Genomic DNA, 18,472 nt, shown 5'->3' with positions numbered 1-18,472 from the left:
CATATATATATATATATATATATATATATACACACACATCTTCTTTTTTCTATTTTTTTTTTATTGTGCTGTTTTATTTATGTGCTGCTGAAACTCTGCAAATGTCCCCTTTGTAGGACCAATAAAGGTTATCTTTATCTTTCAATTTACAAGTTTGTTGTTGACCAAACGCAATCTTTTGCTCCTCTTTGCTGTAAAAACATATATCAAACTCTAAATAAATACAATATATACAGTGAACACATAGCAGAGAAAAAATGAACTAGAATATGTTCAATATTCCCAGAGGTTATGGACGTAAAAATCTCCTGTTTTCAGCTGATAAATACTTAAATAGCTGTTACATGGCAACCAAAAGACATAGGAAATAAAAACAATTTTATTTTGTAAATAATAAAACAAAATAGAAATATAATTCCAGGAAGCACCAATATTTCACTTCTAAAATCTTCACATTACTCATGCGAACATCAGACCAAGAAGTACGACTGAAATAATCTGTCGTCAACTTGGCGAATTAAAACAGGTTCCTTTCATGATGTGTTTTATTCCGCATCTTCACACAACCACTCAGCTGTCATTTGTCTTGGATTTGAGGAAAGGCTTGTGCAACACATCAAACAGCCGCTTTGCCTGGAAACACAAAACCAACCTGTTATTTTCACAGAAGTCCGATCTCAAAGTTTGCATCCTGTAAATAATTTAATTCTCACCTTCTGTGGTCCGAGGCCTGGACAAAGGACCAGGTCTTCCTTTGAGGCACTAATGATTCCATCTACTGACTGTTTAAAATAAATTAATGAATTAAAACAACATGGTTAATGCAATTAAATATGTTAGTGCATGAATTGAAGTCAACATAGAAGAGTGAAAAAATAAAACATTACAACTACATGCTTACTTTCTTGGAATGGCCACGTTAAATCTAAGAAACACCACATTGCACTCTCAACTTAAAATAGTCGACTCTTCCCCACCCATCCCATCGTCCTACCCTGACTCCCTCTTCCCTGTTGCTTTCCACATCACCTAGCTGTAATACTGCCCTCTCTTTTGATATTCTTCCTTTAATAAAGTTTTTCTTACCCTTCCTTAGGGAGGGCTAGTGATGGTCACAATTATGCAATAAAATAAATTCATTTGTTTAATTACAATAATAAAACATGCATTGCTGTCGCGAAAAGATTGTACTACATATATAGTGTTGACCTCTGACAGCATCTGCAGACAAGGTGAAAAAATTTTAAGTTCTTGTAGATTTAATATTTTTGAGTAAATAAAATGACAAATCTTTATATTTCTGTTAAGTTTTCTTAAATTCTAATTTATTTTTTTCTCGAAAAACTGAGTTTGGAAAACTATTATTCCAAGAAAGCGTGCATGTACTGTATTTGAGGGTTTATAACAGCCATATTCAGCAGGTAATAGACTAAAAACACACTCACCGAGAAAGTGGAAAGCAAAGTAATGGCATCGGTTTTGTTTATAGACTTGACAGTTGTCAGGCAATCTGTAACCTTCAAACAAACCAACAGAAACATTTGTCAACCTCCTTCTAGGACTGAAAGGAGATGTATGACTTAACATTTTACTCTTAGTCAAACCAAGCGATGTAATGTGACATGTTACAAGTCTTTTAACATCAGGCGATGCATCCTCCGCACACCTTTGACTGATAGTCTTTTTCCACTTGTTCCTTCAGGAGGTCAGCTGGTTTCTTTTCATAGGACTTGTATGTTTCCAGGTAACGTCCAGCCTCTTCTGGGCTGCAGACGACATGATTTAACAGCAGGTGAGTTGAGTTGGTTGGAATAGGAATACACAAACTGTACAGTATATATTCTACTGGTAATTCAAATTTTAACTAAAAATTATCACTTTAAGTCTGAAGTCAAATATGAAATTGTTTGACTCATTGAACAACAACGATCTTAAATCCTTCCCAGTGTGTTCCTTTTTGTTCGGTGTCAAATGTTGCAGGTTTACCTCCAAGCTAAGATGAGAGTGCAGTCAGCCATGATACAGATACGGGCCAGCTCCTTCAACACGTGATGAGGATCTTTCTGTGGTGGGAGAAACAATGCAAGAGGAGAAAAATCACATCAGTTCTTCAAGCTTTGCAAACAGTCAAAAAAAATTAATTTTTTATTTATAGCAAATGATTTGTTGCTGAGCTCAGTCATGGTTATGTAACACGCTGAAGTAATCAGAGGTAACAGTTTGGAACCGAGTCAACAGGGATATTTGAAAAGCTAATTTTTTAATTTAGCTGCTGATATTTGTAGAATGTATTTACAGCGTGAAACTCCATAATTTCTGCTTTTGGCTACCATTAGCTATTTAAACACCAGCTTTAGGGCTTGCTGCATTGTTTATAGACATTGTTATTGATAGTTTGTAATTGCTGTAAAATTAAAAAATAAATTTGAAAAGTATTTAACAAAATAAATTTAAAAAAAATGTAAATTTCCCCATCCTCGTCCACCCAATCGTTGTCATATTCTGCCATACATTGATTCTAAATAAAAGAAAAAAAAATATATATATATAGATATATATATATATTTTTTCTAATGTGTTAACTTTTTGTTTAATTAATTTAAGTAATCAATGCCATCAATGAAAAAAAAAAAAATGCAAATGGCTGTTCATTTGTTAGTTTTATTGGCAGTTTTATGGAAGTGGACATTTCCCCTAAATGACTGAAGAGGGTAATACATTTAAAAAAAAAAAAGTATTTTTCATGCGTGAGTGTCATGGCACACTACTCTACCGTAGCACAGTGATGAAATTATTGAAATAAACTGGAAAATATTGTAGGAAACATTATTAGCCAAAGCAAACACTTTAATACATTATTATTATTATTATCATTTTTTAGTATGCAAGACGTAATAAATTACATTTTAATTCTACTGTTGACACTGCTTTGAAAATCAAATTAGGTTAAAAGATTGTTATTAGAAAACATTTTTACTTACCATGTCAACTTGAACTAGTAGCACTCGCAGCGTGAAAGTGTTCCCCAGCTGCTTCAAGCGGTCGTGGATGTAGTTTGGGTTCAAGTTATGATACCGTAGACTTAACAGGAAAAAATAAAAAATGTACAGAGAAAATTATTAAAAATTAATCGAATTAAACTGTCAAAAAAATAAATGACAAAATTCTCATTTTTTACTTTGATCGTAATCGTGCATGTTAGTAGAGGAAATGCTATTTCTAATAAGATATAAATGCTTACTATACTTACACACTTTGGAGCTGAATTATTTGATAAAGCTATACATAATAAACATTAGGCTTATTATTATTACCTGAGGAAGAGAGCACAGGTCGTCTGCCCCAACACATAATCAGGCACGACATCTCCAAACTCCCACGGGACGCTCCTCACAAACTTCAAAATAGGATTTCCCCTCTGAGAGAATAAGTGCAAGTATGAGATGAATTACACATAATGCAGCCCAAGAAACAATAGTTTATATGTGGCAAATGTAAAATTGTAACAATTTTCTGTGTGAGAAACATTACGTAGACCTTTTAAAACCTTTAAAGCCTTTTTTTTGTTATTTATATACATTTTGTGGTATCCTGTCATCAATATATATATAAAAAAATATTCAATTTTATGCTTTAATAAAATTTAACATTTTGCAAATTCATGCAGCTAAACTCTGAAGTCACACTGAATAGTCTTACATATCAGGGTTTTTATTATATTATTTCATTCTGACAAATTTGCAATTTTCCCAACATCTGCAGCTACAACGTGTCATTTAGTAAAACATTATGAGGGGATGCAGAGAGGGAAGGGAAATATTATTATTGGTAATAAGCACATGTAATAAATACATATCAAATTTCACATACAAGTGTGAGCTAAATAGCAATGACTAGCATATATTAGAATACAGTTTAATGCCATATGTATAAGTTAAAAATAACAGGTACAATGGAATTCTTGTGCCACTGTATGTTTTTAAATGTTACCCGACTTCACTTGTGGAACAAAGTGGTTAAAAAAAAGATGTCTAAAAAAAACTTGGAGAAACACACGTTGCAATGTTTCATGTAGCTTTTTAAAAAAACGACATCATCGTGTATCGTGTATATTGTGATGCAGATTCAGAAGTGTTGAGTCCACCCATATAAAACCCCTTAATAATTATGTAAACATTACATGATAAAACAAATGGTCTCCTCAGCTTTAATAAAAAAAGAAAAAGAAAAAAAAGAAATCAATCTAAATTTCTTATTTAACCACTGAAAAATCTAATAATATTAGAAAACAAAGGGTATCACATGAATGCACAGTAAATCTACTACTTTTGGTGTATTTTAGTTTTATGTCTTAATTCCTGATGCAAAATATGTCTGTGGATGATTGTTGGAAATGATGCATGCTGCCTGCATACCTGCCGAGGACTGACAACAATGCTGCTCCCAGACCCAACCAGTCTGGTAATCTGAGCAGGGATCGGGCCGCAGACCTCCTGTTTATCCACCGTCCCATCCTGGTTTGTCTCCTTACTACTACTGCTGCTAACCTCATGGGGAAGATTCTCGGATGTTGCTGCAGTTCTGAAGTCCTGAACTGTTTCACAATGAGCTGTGACAGACGGTTGCTCCACAGCAGTAACAATACCTCCTCCTGAGCCCCCGCTGCATGGAGGCTTGGGTCCCTGTGTCCGAGAGTCAGCAGAGGCCCCTTTACCCTGGACGATGTACTGGGCGTAGGACAGCGACTGGTCCGGGACTGGCTCCGATGTGGAGGTTTCTGTTCCACCTTTAGTAGAAGGCTGAAAGAGCGGCTTGGGCTAAAATACACACACAGGGGCATAGATATCAGAGACAGAGTAAAATATTTATTTTAAACAGTATTTGCCATTGTGCATTTAAAGAACAATGAATGTAAATGTGCATCTGTGTAACAAACAAGAGGGAAGCTAGCTAGTTAAGCTAGGTAGCATCAACAGCGACGCTAACTCAAAGTAAACAGACCGGTGTTCTTTCTTTGGTGAAAGCTGGCTCGTCCAAGTTAATGTTAAATCTTTTCTTCATGTCTTCTGAGACTAGGAGAAAACCACATGTTTTAATAGTATTAGCATGAAACGCGGCAACATTCGTTGAGTTTTAAACTGTTCCAAACATCCGGTTTTCACAATAAAAGCATGACAAGCGTAAAGCGCAGGTCTACGTTATTCAAGTTTTCCTGAATGGTGTCAATAAGCTTCTCCATGTGACCCATTTCAGACTCAAATGCGCAAAAAATAAACATTATGGTTGAAAAACCATAAACTATATCAATATTTTCTTTTGTTCGCAACTTCCTGGATTCGGTTTTCAGTTTTTAACATAGTAACTTACGAATCTTATTGACACGGGGTAAAGTTTCACAAGCATAGAACACCAACTTCTCCTTTACCCTTTCACAACACAATCCATTGCAATCGGCTATCAACTCAAATCTTCAAGCTCGTTCATAGTTGTTAATGTATATTTTTAAAAATACAATATTTATTGAAAAAAGACGAATGAATGCAGTTATCATTGATGTTGTATACGCTGACTGCAACCTATTTACAATCAGAATCAGAATAGTTGTATTGCTAAGTAGAGTTTTTAACAATACAAGAAAAATGTAGTTTATAATGCAATGAATTTGTAATGGTGAATGGTACAAAAGCAACAAACTGTATAATAATAAATATAGAAAATGAATAATATGTACATGTAATATAATTATGTACATATATTGTTGTGCACTATCATAATATATTATACAACAAAGTGTATATATAATATATTATATTATGTTCTTGCAAGATTATTATCACGTTATTACGTGAAAACAATTCGTTGTTCGTTGCTTTCATATAGACCTTTAATTGATATTTAACAAAATTGTTGCAGATTGAGCTGCCAGAAACAACTAATTATGGAATTTGAATAAATTCTGTTGTAAAACCTAAAGAAGAAAGAACAGTCGAATGACGTAAACGATCAAAATCAGAAAGGATTTTATTCGCCAGGTACAGTTTAAAAACAGTAGAATTTAACTTGGTAGTTGAAGCGGAAATAACACACATCAACACACCGAGGCGGCCATTTGCACAGATCGTTTAAGACTTGTTATGGTTACATAATCCATTACAATTTTGATAAATTTGTTATAAGATGGGTGAAAGACTATTCATTCATCACGCTACATGGTGTTGCCTAGGAGATGGTGATGCCGAACGCTCTTACCGCCCACTAATGCATTCTGGGATGTCGTTTCCCATCATGGCGGATGTGTTGGTAGGCTAACGACGGGGGCTAGCACATGAACGGTTGTATGGTTGCGCATAATTTACGTCTGCGGTCAACTTCTTCGGGGGAACTGTTGGTGTTGAACAATAACTGGGTAAGTGTGAGCTGCAGAATGAACAGCTGCAACGAGATATTTCTTCTTAATCTCAATAAAGGCTTTTTAGCAAACTGGCTAGCTAGGCTAGGTGAGTGGCACTGAGCATGAGCATGCTAGCCGACTGCTAGCGAAGATGTCCTAGCTGATGGCGGCGAAGAGTAGATACGCTGCACGTTGGAACGTGAATGTTGGTCATTTGAAGGACAATAGCCATTCCTTTTTAAAGGCTGTGCATTCAGTGATACTCATGACTTTATCTTGTTATGGTTAATGATCAATTTAAAGCGTAAACGTCCCGTAGTTGTAGAAGAATATAAGCGGGATATATAGTAGCAGAGAAGGCCTCATGGTGGTTATCTAACGTGGTAACAAGTCATTCCTTCGGGACGTTTATATGTACGATGCTTTCACTAACTATGCCGATCGGTTTAGTTGAATTATGATTGCTTCCATTTTCATTATAATGTATTTATTTCTTGTGTATTTTATGGCGCATTTTTCATTAATGATTCGTTTCTCTCTCTTGGTAAAAGACGCGGTAACATGCGTTGAATGTGTTGGTGATGGGATCGTTGAGAGTTACTTAATATTGTGTCCTAATGTATCTAATGCGAAGGTGGTTGGTGTGTATGTGATAGTTGACTGAATAAAATTGTTTACACGCTTAATCTTTGTGTACATCATGACCCTCTCTCGTAAAGTCTAAATACGGTGGCAGTACCCATGTTGCAGATGATAAAAGCGTTACTAACATTTTTGGCAGAACACTTTCTTGAATCTATGACTTAAATTTTTTTAGATCTCTCGTGAGGTTATACAAATATGGAATAATTAATTGAATTTATAAAGGATAGTGATTAATCTCAGTTTGCAAAAAACATACGTTTATTTCCAAAATGTTAAAAAAGATGAAGTAGTTTCCTCTTAATGGAAATACCCCTAAAATAATTGTTAGCAACTTCAACTTTTTGTTGTTGTTGAAACCATAAATCACAGCTCAAGTGTAAAGCAAGTCAGTAGTTTGTTGTTGAAGCTTACCATCAAGTTTGCTTAAAGCAAGATATCCTAAAATGAATGTTTTATCTGCCTATTTTTTAATTGGACTCTTAAGTGCTTCAGTAGCATTTATATATATATATATATATATATATATATATATATATATATTTTACTCTGATATATTTATATAGGAATAGAGATTTGCTGCACTGATTGTTGACTTGTATCGGTTTTAATACCATTTTGACAAGGCTGCTTGAAGATAGATTGACAGACGAGAGATTAATGGATAGTAGGTTACATCAGTAATAACACTGTGGTGACCCTAAATGGAATCTAATGTTAACTCATTCAGTGCCAGCCATTTTCAGAATTTCTACCCCCCTCAGTGCCAGCCGTTTTAGAGCATTTTGACTGATTTTTAAAGACCCACAGAATGTTTTGTACTATGACATTCTGAAAGATTAAAGTATCTACTTTCATCAGAAAATTTGTTTGTAGCTTGTTTAGTTTTTCTGTAATTAGTAGTTGAATAGAGCAAGTTTTACACAAATCGCCAGTTTCAGAGCAAAAAGCTGAGAAAACAGGCTTTAAAAAAAAAAAAAAATCTATCAATGACTTTGAAGCAATTTTTTTATTTATTTTTTGCTTTATTGACAACTATAACATCTGATCATTGGTTTCTTTCTAAAAAAAAAACAAAAAAGAACAACACTGAGATGAGGCTTTTGATGGCAAAATCATTATTTTGCTATCTGGCTCAAAGTTGAATGTTTTGCTTACTGTATTTTGTATCTGCTCCCCCGTCAATTACACAGAGGTAACTTCCTCTTCCTCCTGACAGACAGAGATGACCCGTTTGGCCCCGTTAGTTGATGGTTTTATTTCACAATCGTAACATTATCAATAATCCACTCTGGTCCACACATGTTCTCTGTCAGTATGTGGTGCTGTGAGCTGCTGGGTACTTCACAACATTACTTTATAGCACCATAATCTCCCTTGTCCCTGCTTCTCCCTCCTTAGCTAATCATAGCATCATGGCTACTCTATCATCCAAAGGTGCGCTGCTGCTGCTGTTTTTAGGACACCGGTTGGTCACTACAACAACAGAAAAGCCTTATATTCACAGTAGAACTCAGTCACAGTGTATCCTAGCAACTTCCGTGAAACAACGCAATTTACCTAATATTACATCAACGGCACCGAGTGAGTTAATTTGGAATTCGTACGTGAATGTGTTTTGCTGCTGTCACATTCTTCAATTTAACTTTATATAGCACAAATGACAACAGTCATCTTGAAGCGCTTAGCACAGTATGAAATTCCTAAGAAAAAAATATTGTTGCATAACTTGCTTTGCCTTTGTCTTTTTTTCTTAGTGCTGCATAAAAAAACTACACACCAGGAATCTATAGAGGGCATTGACAAGCCACACAGCCACAATGGAGTGTGCACTGGATATTCCCTCAGGTAAGGGTTAAACAGTAGCTCTTTCAGTTTTCCTTGTTATTTTCTGTTAGATGAAAATTCTAATAATTTATATTTACTTGGAACACATAAAGCAATCAAATGTAGCAAGATACGTGGAGTACTATTTATAGTACTAAGATAAAACTTTTACTATTAACACTGGTTTCTTTCAGGTGAGGATGAAGTGAATGAGAAAGACGCTATAATTGCCAAAGCGGAGACTGAGATGCCCCACAAGAAAAACAAGAAACACAAAAAACACAAGAGCAAGAGAAAGAAAAGGAAAAGAAAGGGTGAGAAAGAGAGCAGTTCAGAATCTGGAGCAGATTCTGATGCAGAGCCACCTCCATCTCCACCTAAACCTGTTAGGACTACCAGAGCCAGGTCAGTATGACTTAAATACAATATATCGTATTCTTGGTAGGGGTGCATGAATGTTGGTGTCAGTATTGAGTGCCATACTCAGATGTGTACTTAGTCTGAAAAAAATAATTAATTGCAACTTGGAACAAATGACTAACACTAATAAGGATAGCAGTTTATCACATCATATGCAATGTCGACAACGCAAGATGTTTAAAAAATTTGAAAAAAATTGCAAGTTGGGAGTTTGCTAACAACTGAAGGCAATTGCTGCAAAAGTCAAACATTCCATGGGTTTCGACAATAAAGGAGGCTCCAATACAATGCTCTGGATGAGAAGCTGTGCTAAAACTCACAACTGATATTGAGTCCTCAGGCTATAGTACCGCATAAGCAGCACAGCGGCTTGACACAAATTTTTCATTGCAGAATAATAATTGTTACTGCACTTGAACAATATTTTGAAAGTACTGTATCTAAAAAGTGTTTGACAAATTTAGAAAAAGTTATGAATAATCATAAAACTAGACTTTGGTTTTTGAGTACTCGAAGCTGAGTATTCATCCTGGAAAAAGTTGTATCGATCTACATCTGTAATTCTCGGACAGTTTTTCAAATCTTTGTTTCCAATCACACACACTAATCATGCTGATATTTCTTTTTTGTCTAGTATAAACAAAAAAACAAACTTCCTTGTAGCAACAGTAATGTGGTTTGAATAGAAAAAAAATGCTGGAGTTTTCCCCTTGTATTTTTTGTATACGGTTTTGGCATGTCTCAATGGTTACTTTACTTGACTCTTCACTCCCTTTTACTAAGAGTTTCTTAACATTTGGACTGTAAAATGTAACGTAATATGAATTTGTCTTTCAAAGAGCTCTTTTGAGGTTAGTATCAATGTTGGATAGAGCAAAAAATCCTCCTTTCTCTGTATTTTAGTAAGCAATGAAAGCGTTACCCTATTTAATAGCATTTTATCTAAATTTTAGTGCCAGACTTGCAGCGGCTGCTAATACTGGAAGCTCAGGTGTACTGAAGGAAGACAGCAGAAAGGATCCAATTACAGGTAGAGAACTGTCACATACAACCATAATTCTTTTCATTCTTAAGCAATACTAAAAATGAACATTTTTTAACATTTCCCAAAATAAATTTTTCTGCCCGTGTTGAGACAGAAGGAGATGCAAAACCTAAAAAACATAAAAGGCATGCAGCCAAAAAGAAAAAGAAAAAGAAGAAGAAGGATGAAAAACAAGGAAAAAAATCACAATCTCAGTCGCAATCTGAAAGCAGTTCAGTTTCTGGTTCCGAGTCTGATGTTGAGGGCGGTAAAGTTGCTGTTGAGAAATGTTCTCCAGCTGCAGCATCTGACATCCAAGAGCCAGTATCCAGATTTGTTTCTAAGAGTAAACGTGGAGTGGAAAATTTTGGTCCCAGTATTCCTAAAAAGTCTGAGTCTTCTGAAAAGATGAAAGAGGAAGTAACCGAAATGGAGGCATCACCAACTAAAGAAAAGGATTGTAGTAACAACTCGTTAATCAAGGATGAAACGGTACCATCTACAGGTCAAGATGGTATAGCAACAGTTGATGTCAAAATTGAAGACAATTCGGTAGATGGTGCATTCAGTCATGCTCAGGAATTGCCGGACATCATCCCAAAACAGGAAGGTGCTACCCCAAAGGATGATCCAGGACTGAAAGATCTGCCCCATTTAGGTCAGGTGTCACCAGTCAAAGAACCTGAATCCGTTATGAGCCCTTCCCATTCTGAAGAGCCAGACATCAGAAGACCTGAATCACCACCCAGACGAACACCATCACCAAGTCTCAAAGAGCATTCTGTTGATCAGATAATGGAAACTGTAGAAGAACGGTCAAGAACTCGTTCAAGGTCTCCTTCAAAAGGCAAACAAGCTTCAACTTTTTCAAAGAGTGCACTGCTTTCACATCCATTGTCTCGTTCTCCATCTCCTAAATCAACAAAGAAGTCTGTTTCTCCACCTCTAAAGTCTCCCAAGAAATGTATTTATTTGTTTCGATCTACTTCTCGGTCACTCAGCCCTAAAAGGAAAGTTTCAAGGTCCCCGAAACGAAGAAAAAGTTCCATTTCAGTTTCTCCCAGACGTCGTCGAAGTTCTCCATCTCCTAGGAAAAAGGTGTTGCGATCACCAAAACGCGGAGGACGCAGGTCCCCTTCTCTTTCTCACTCTCCAAGAAGAAGTCGGAGGTCAGAATCGCGTTCCCGTGGGGGAACAAGACGATCAAGAACCCGCTCGCCAAGAAGAGGTGGTGGATCTGGCAGACGTTCACGTTCTGTCAATAAAACCCGCCGCTCCCGTTCAAGATCTAGACGTTCTGGTCGACGGTCAAGATCACCAAGGAGGCGTATAGGGGGAAGGCACTCCAGGAGTCCCTCTTTGTCTCGACGGAGGAGGTCACCACCCCCCCGATCCCGACGCTCTCGGTCAATTCGCAAGAGCAGGCGAACTCGATCTCGTTCAGCTGGCAAGCGCAGCCGTCGCTCCAGATCCAGCAGTCTTCGAAGACGTACTAAATCCAGAACCCCTCCTCCCCGACGGCGCTCTAAATCTCGTACACCTGTCAGGAGGCGCTCTCGTTCGCCTGCTAGAAGGAACCGTTCCCCACCAAGGTCTATGAAACGTCCTAGATCCCGTTCTTTGTCCAGAAGGCACAGGTCAAAATCCCACTCACCTCAGCCCAGCAGGAGAAAGTCCAAATCTCCACCTAAAAGGGAGAGAAAATCAAAGTCCAGATCGTTTTCCGTGGAGGTAACCAGATCTAAATCCAGATCCAAGTCAAAATCAAGTGAAAGGAACTCTGAGAGCTCTTCCCCAGCCAGATCCACAGCTTCCTCCCCAGTTAAAATATTTTCTCCCGCAAAAGAGACAGCTGCAGAAAATGGCGCTGTTTCCACCTCTCTAGGTAAGACTATTTATGTATTTGCGTGAAAATTATGTGATTATAGTTATGAGCTTATTTATTAGTTATCAAGAGTATTCTTACTTATTTTGCAAACATTTCTTGATAATAAAGTCCTAAGAATCTAAGGTACTAATAGATCTTTGTTTTGTTACAACTTGTCGCTTATTCTTGACTTTTTACGTGCATCCTGCAGGTGGTTGGAAGCCTGTGCCCTTTACGACTGTTTCTGACTGTAAAGATGAAGATTCTTCAGATAAACTGGAGGATCAGTCGTCCCTCAGCCATGACAATGAGCAGACAAAACAAGTTTCCCCCCCAATGTCCCCCATTGCAAGAGACGTCTCTAGGCCCAGGTCTGTGTCTCCAGAGCAAGGCACTGGCCAGGAAGGTTCAGAATGCTCTGATGGCTTTGAGGAAGAAAACAAATCTCCAGTTAAAAGTTTGCCTAAAAGCCCGAAAAGCTCCTCTCGTTCAGCTTCTCCAGAAATCCAGGAAAAGCCATTATCAAAGTCTCGCTCGCCTGAACAAAGGAAACGTTCACGTTCAACCTCTTCACCTCGTCGTTCAACATCCAAGTCCAAGTCTAGGAAAAAGCTCTCCAGGTTGGTGTTTGAGTATGACTATGCATGTGTCATTTTCAGAAGATTAGGTAAAGTTATTTTAAGATATTGCTTTTTTTTTTTTCATAATCCCTGAATAAAAGTAAATTCTTTGTACGATTAGATTTAATGGTAAAGTGTGCTGAAGTAAGTACTAAAAAAACGGATTATTTTCCACATTCTGTTATTACCTTACCGTGGATAAAGAAATAACACTTCCACATTTCCTTTCCTCAGATCAAGGTCTCCTGGCCGAAAAAGAGAATCAGTCTCTCCATCAGAAAGAAAGAAGCGGCGGTCCAAATCCCGTAGCCCTGCCCGAAGACGGAGGTCAACATCACGCTCTGCAGCACGACGAAAGCGATCCAAGTCCCGAACCAGAGCCCGTAGGTCCAAGTCCCGTTCTCCACCACGCAAGCGACGATCACGCTCACGTTCAACAAATGGGCGAGGAAGAAGAAAGTCCATGGACAGGAGTAAGAGATCCAAGAGCCGTTCCGCAGGTAGGAGGAAAAGGTCGCGATCAGGAGACAGAAGCAGACGATCAAAGTCTCGTTCCACTGATCGGAGACGTAGGTCCAGATCCAGAGGCCGGGGAAGGCGTCCACCATTTCGCAGTCGTTCTTTCGACAGAAGGGACAGGTGGAAGAGGGAGCCTAGCCACTCTCCTGTTCTTATCCTACGCAAACAGCGGCGCTCAGGATCCAGGACAAGGCGGAGCCCTAGCAAGACTCCTCCTCGACTCACTGAACTGGGTAAGCCATCTGAATAAGAACTATTTTAATTACTTTTGAACAACTACCCTGAATCCAGGCCATGAACCTTATTAGTACTCAAAAAATATATTTTTGAAGTTGGTACCAAAAATGATCAAGAGAAAACTCAGCAAGGAAATCTCAGCTAAAGAAGGGGGTTTCCTTTCAGTTACTATCAAAGGTGTAACCGTAGTCTCCTGTACATTTATAAAGTAAAGAAGTAATGAAATTCTTTAATTTCTTCACATAGTAAAATTGCCATGTTAGCCTGTTTGATATCATGAAGGAATTCACAAAAAGTGCTAGTGATATTGGGGCAGACCATGAAAAGGTTGCATTTGCGAAATAACTATTTGACTGACGACATTTTCTATGATAAATCTTGAGCAAAAAAATTGTAAAATGGAATACTATTAATCATTAGTTGTAGTCTTAAGTGCATGTTAGTCAAAGCATCGGAAAAACTACCCATTTAAAGAACATGTTTTGTTTAAACCATTAGATTTGAACAGGAAACGTTTTTAATTTAAGAGGCTATATTTACAGACACACTGTTTCTACATGTCTTATGCTTAGTTCCCTTTTGTTTAAACATTTATTCTATAATATTCCCCTTGTGTTTTTTTTATTCCTACTTTCTCAGATAAGGACCAGTTACTGGAGATTGCCAAGGCTAATGCAGCTGCCATGTGTGCTAAAGCAGGCGTCCCTATTCCTGAGAGTCTTCGGCCGAAAGCTATCCTCCAGCTTCCCTTGCCCACACCATCTCCCGGTCCGCTGTCTTTGCCTCTACCTCTTCCTCTTCCAATGGGCATGGGGATGCATAGCATGCCAAATATGCCCAACATGGGGCCATTGGGGTTGGGTAATATTCCAGGAATGCCCATGTCTAATATGACAATGAGTGCCGCTATGGCGAGCATGACAGCAGCGACCATGACTGCTGCTCTGACCAACATGGGTGCTCTGGCGGCCATGCCTCCCCTCGCCCCCCTTCCAACCATCACTAACAAACCTCCCCCCTGCCTTGCACCTCCAACACCTTCATTAAACCTGGACCACATCGAGGAAGCAAAGAGGAAGGTCACCCAGCAGGCCAACATACATACCATCAAGGAGCTTACTGAGGTAAATGTGATAATGGGTTTTATTTCCCCATGAAAGCCCAATTTTTTTCAGTTCTTCTTTCTCAGAACAGTTACTTTCATCTCTGCCCTTGAAAATTCTGACTATGAAATATTACATAACACAAAAAATAGACCATGTGCTTTTGTTCCAACATCAGTTGATCAACTCAATTACTTAGCAATTTAAACCAGGCCTGGCATGGTCCAATGTGTGAAAATATGTCATTCAGCATACAAGTCCCTACCTGCAGGACTGGGTATGTGCATGCTCTTGCCCAACTTGTTTATTTTTTGTGAGTAACCGCTGTTTGTTTTGTGATTTTTGTAGAAGTGCAAGATGATCGCAAACAGTAAAGAAGAAATGGCCATCGCTCGACCCCATGTCTCAGATGATGAAAGCTAAAACTGCTCGGCTCTCATGGTAAAACACCTAATCATACCTTTCCTGTCTCATTACTGCTTTTTTGTGTTTTTTGTAAATTTTTTTTTTTATTATTTTGTATTTGTAGATGTTTAACATGTGTGACTTTGTGTTGTTGGCACAGTGTATTTGGTTATTGTTGAAGCCATTTAATGATTAGGCTTTGTACCTAAATCATATCCATCCTCTATTAAATATTGAGTTACTGTATCTCAAGAAAACACATTGGTTGAACATTTAATTTTTAATTTTTGATTTAAAAGAAGAAAAAAAAAGAAAAGAGCTTTTTCCTACAATAATGCATGTTAAATTCAAGGCCTGGAGACCAAATCCAGCACCTTAGAGCGTCCAATTCAGCCTGCTGGAGAAATGAAAAATGAAGAAAGAAAACAAATCATTGTGTAAATTACAGATTATTTTAGTTGTAGATATATCATCCCCTCCGAACTAGGGGTGTGAAAAAAAATCTATTTCACGATATATCGTGATTTTTTGAGTGCCGATTTTAAATCGATTTTTTAAAATATAAAAATCAATTTTATTTTATTTATTTATTTTTTTTTCTGTGTGTGTGCAATATTTCAGTGGTGGTTACAATGCTTTCAATGTGTTGCAATGGTTATTTGATGCACTTGGTTTTATGATGGCAGTGTGCCTGCAATATTTATGTATGCACAGGCATTTTATTTTCATATAATCTGTTCAGATCAGTGTTTAAACTGACATAATAGGATACATTATATTTTTTTCTTATTTTTGTGCATTGTCAGTGACCCAGCATGATTTATCCTTAATGTTCTCACTTACAGTTGTTACAATGCCGTCATTATGTTGTAATGGTTACTTTGAGACTTCTACACAGTAGTTTCAGTGAAAAGAAACTTGTTGCACTTTATTTTATGATGGCAGTGTGTAACACTGCGTTTTCTTTTTTCAGTAAAAATGTGCAAAAACACTAATAATAAATAAGATGTTTTGAAGCAAGTAGTTTTGACTCAATTAGTCCTCTGAATGATCAATATCTTCTGATGAACATCAGATCAACACCAACTTGATTTTTCATCTCTACGTTTAATTTTGATAATAACTGGATATAATATCGTGATAATATCGTATTGTGAACCAAGTATCGCGATACGTGTAGTATTGCAACATCCTTGCCAATACTCACCCCTACTCCAAATACGCAAATTCAATAGAAAACATTAGCTAGGGCTAGCAGTTTTACCCTGCTTACAAAATATCACATGATGGTTGTAATTTTTAATCACACATTGTATAAAGAACTCTCATTTTTTCAAAATCCTGCAAATTCCCTCAAATTATTTCCCTAAATTTGATAAAGAATTCAGCACAAAATCACACAAAGTTAAAGATCCTCCAGGGACTGATACCTGTCACTTATTGCTTGCCTTCCATACTTTGTACATAATTTATACGTGTAAGTGCAAACTAGGGAGTTCTAGTGTTCTGTATTTGGCTCCTGAACCAAAATGAGTTGAACACAGGACATAAAAGCTATTAGATTGACATTCTGAGTTTGACCGCACTGGTTGACATACCTTTGTATTGTGAGTTATTTGTCTTAGTTGTACATTATTTGTTTTTGTGTGTTCATCACTTGTTTATTTACCTTAAAATATATTTTTCTAATAGTCTAGTTTTCCAACAGACTTTGATGTTTTCCCTCTTTTGTCTGATCCTACAGCCGCCTCCCTCACAGTTCTTTCCTTTAAGCGGATGACCGAGCTCGATGGATGAGGACCTTGGTTGTCATAGTCACGACGCAGGAGCACCTGCACCCCACCATGCCTCACTTGGCCTCCCAGTTTCTCTTTGTGAAAGTGTAGAACTGACCTGTAATACCACTGCAAGAGGTGCACACACTGACCCTGAGTGACCCTGCAGTGTGTCCCAAGTTCGTGCGTGTGTATATAGTGACTTTTACCTTCCATCTCACAGTGTTGCTTAGCCAAGCAGCCGCCTCAAGCAAAGACTGATGAGGTTACACACTAAACTAACTAGTGCTGATAGTGTTTTGTGAAAGTTCCCTTGAACTTCTTTATTTTTTGAGTTCTTGAAGTTTGTGTTCAGTGATGGCTGCTTTTCTTGCTCTGCTGTGTCCACCTCCATCATTGTTTAGGACCTTGTTTTATTCATATTTCCATAGTGTATATGAAGTTAGACTGTAATTTGTCACAGGGTTTTTGCCAGAAGTTGTTTAGCTCAGAAATCCAATGTCTTTATTGGCAGTTTAAATGAACATTTTTCCCTTCCAGACTTGGGGTTTACTTTATTTGGAAGTACCGGTAAGTTGGTAATGCTTTTCTGTTCCTGTTTAATCAGCTTCACTAAGAACAGCTGATATAACTGAGTTAATGACAGTGCAGCTAGTGGGAGCCAATATTTCAATTCAAATTCACATCACCTACATTATTGAGGAACATGTTTGCAAATTATATTTAAAGAGGAACAGTATGTGCTGCTTAAACGCTCCCATGTTGTAACAAACTGGTGGAAACCCTGTGTGACTCTTTTTTATTATTATTACTATTATTAATGAGTGTGACCACATGTTGGTCAGTTAGGTTTAATTTGAAGGATGACAACAAATGAACCAATTGACAAAAAAGAGTCTTGAATTGTAAGTATAATGCGTGTATTTTCAGTCATACAAGTCTGTTATTTCAGCCCTAGGTGTGAGATCTTTTCTTTTTTTTACAGCACAAGGCTTTTCTTTCACTGCTACCCTAGTCTTTCACTTGGGGTTTTTGAGGATTTTTACTACATGGAAACATGTCGCTGTAGATTTTCTTTGAGCTGTTTCTCTGTCAAAGTTTTAACACCAATATTTTACCACAAAAATACGCCATTAAATTTCTCTGAACTTTAAATCATCCTTAAGTTTGTTTCAGCTGGATCTTAAACTTTTGGACAAAAGATGATTTTAGTTTTCATCAGAAGAAAAAAATTGAGTCGTTCATATTACCCCCAATCCAATTGTAAATAGAAATATACTTTATTTGTTAACGAATCATTTTTTTTTCCTTACATGTTGATGACAAAGTCTGTGATAAACATTCTTTCTGAATCCAAATCAGATTTTTGTCTTCTTGCCTGCAGTTAGACTAGACAGAAGCAGTTCACATCAATACTATTCTCTTGTTGCTGCGTTGGAGGTGACGAGTGGCTTCAATGTTGAGGCTTGAACTTTAACTGTTGTGCATCAGATATTGAGAATTAAGCATGCAAGATATTCATACAGTATGTTGAGTTGGGAAACGTTTCTAAAAACGAGAGAAGACAAAAACATGAAAACCCAATCTGCCCAAATCCTGCTGATGTATTTGCTCTACAGTTCCGTTAAATGCTGTTATTGCA

General features: G+C 37.3%; 2 protein-coding genes across 3 annotated transcripts; one reads left to right on the top strand and one right to left on the bottom strand.

The window, feature by feature from the left end:
- Positions 1-361: 361 nt before the first annotated feature.
- ercc1 (excision repair cross-complementation group 1) lies at positions 362-5,164 on the bottom strand. The gene is made up of 9 exons (XM_028435277.1): positions 5,002-5,164; positions 4,416-4,817; positions 3,315-3,418; positions 2,982-3,081; positions 1,987-2,063; positions 1,667-1,766; positions 1,446-1,517; positions 714-782; positions 362-633 (listed from the first exon to the last, which is right to left on the bottom strand). Exons 1-9 carry the CDS (start codon positions 5,059-5,061, stop codon positions 571-573), a joined length of 1,047 nt encoding a protein of 348 aa, XP_028291078.1. The 5' UTR covers positions 5,062-5,164; the 3' UTR covers positions 362-570.
- On the top strand, positions 4,519-18,188 carry sona (SON DNA and RNA binding protein a). 2 transcript variants are annotated; one of them, XM_028435263.1, is made up of 10 exons: positions 4,519-4,773; positions 8,791-8,881; positions 9,055-9,265; positions 10,234-10,310; positions 10,420-12,189; positions 12,383-12,791; positions 13,026-13,543; positions 14,187-14,671; positions 14,999-15,091; positions 16,800-18,188. In XM_028435263.1, exons 2-9 carry the CDS (start codon positions 8,854-8,856, stop codon positions 15,071-15,073), a joined length of 3,573 nt encoding a protein of 1,190 aa, XP_028291064.1. In that variant the 5' UTR covers positions 4,519-4,773; positions 8,791-8,853; the 3' UTR covers positions 15,074-15,091; positions 16,800-18,188. The 2 variants fall into 2 exon arrangements, with proteins under 2 accessions (XP_028291064.1, XP_028291063.1); XM_028435262.1 differs by lacking the exon at positions 4,519-4,773 and adding an exon at positions 5,915-6,406.
- Positions 18,189-18,472: the final 284 nt, after the last annotated feature.

Source organism: Gouania willdenowi, chromosome 21 (genome assembly GCF_900634775.1).
Source record: "Gouania willdenowi chromosome 21, fGouWil2.1, whole genome shotgun sequence".
NCBI classification, from domain to species: Eukaryota; Metazoa; Chordata; class Actinopteri; order Blenniiformes; family Gobiesocidae; genus Gouania; species Gouania willdenowi.
Note: the sequence above shows the minus strand (reverse complement) of the source record. Positions and strands in the feature narration are given on the sequence as shown.

What these genes read in the sequence shown, in the direction of transcription:
- ercc1 (XM_028435277.1), bottom strand. Translation starts at nt 5,061, where the DNA reads ATGAAGAAAAGATTTAACATTAACTTGGACGAGCCAGCTTTCACCAAA. An exon ending in TTGTTGTCAGTCCTCGGCAG is followed by an intron (nt 3,419 to 4,415) that starts GTATGCAGGCAG and finishes TTATTCTCTCAG; the next exon opens with AGGGGAAATCCTATTTTGAA. An exon ending in CAGGCCTCGGACCACAGAAG is followed by an intron (nt 634 to 713) that starts GTGAGAATTAAA and finishes TTGTGTTTCCAG; the next exon opens with GCAAAGCGGCTGTTTGATGT.
- sona (XM_028435263.1), top strand. Translation starts at nt 8,854, where the DNA reads ATGGAGTGTGCACTGGATATTCCCTCAG. An exon ending in TGCACTGGATATTCCCTCAG is followed by an intron (nt 8,882 to 9,054) that starts GTAAGGGTTAAA and finishes GGTTTCTTTCAG; the next exon opens with GTGAGGATGAAGTGAATGAG. An exon ending in TCTAGGAAAAAGCTCTCCAG is followed by an intron (nt 12,792 to 13,025) that starts GTTGGTGTTTGA and finishes TCCTTTCCTCAG; the next exon opens with ATCAAGGTCTCCTGGCCGAA.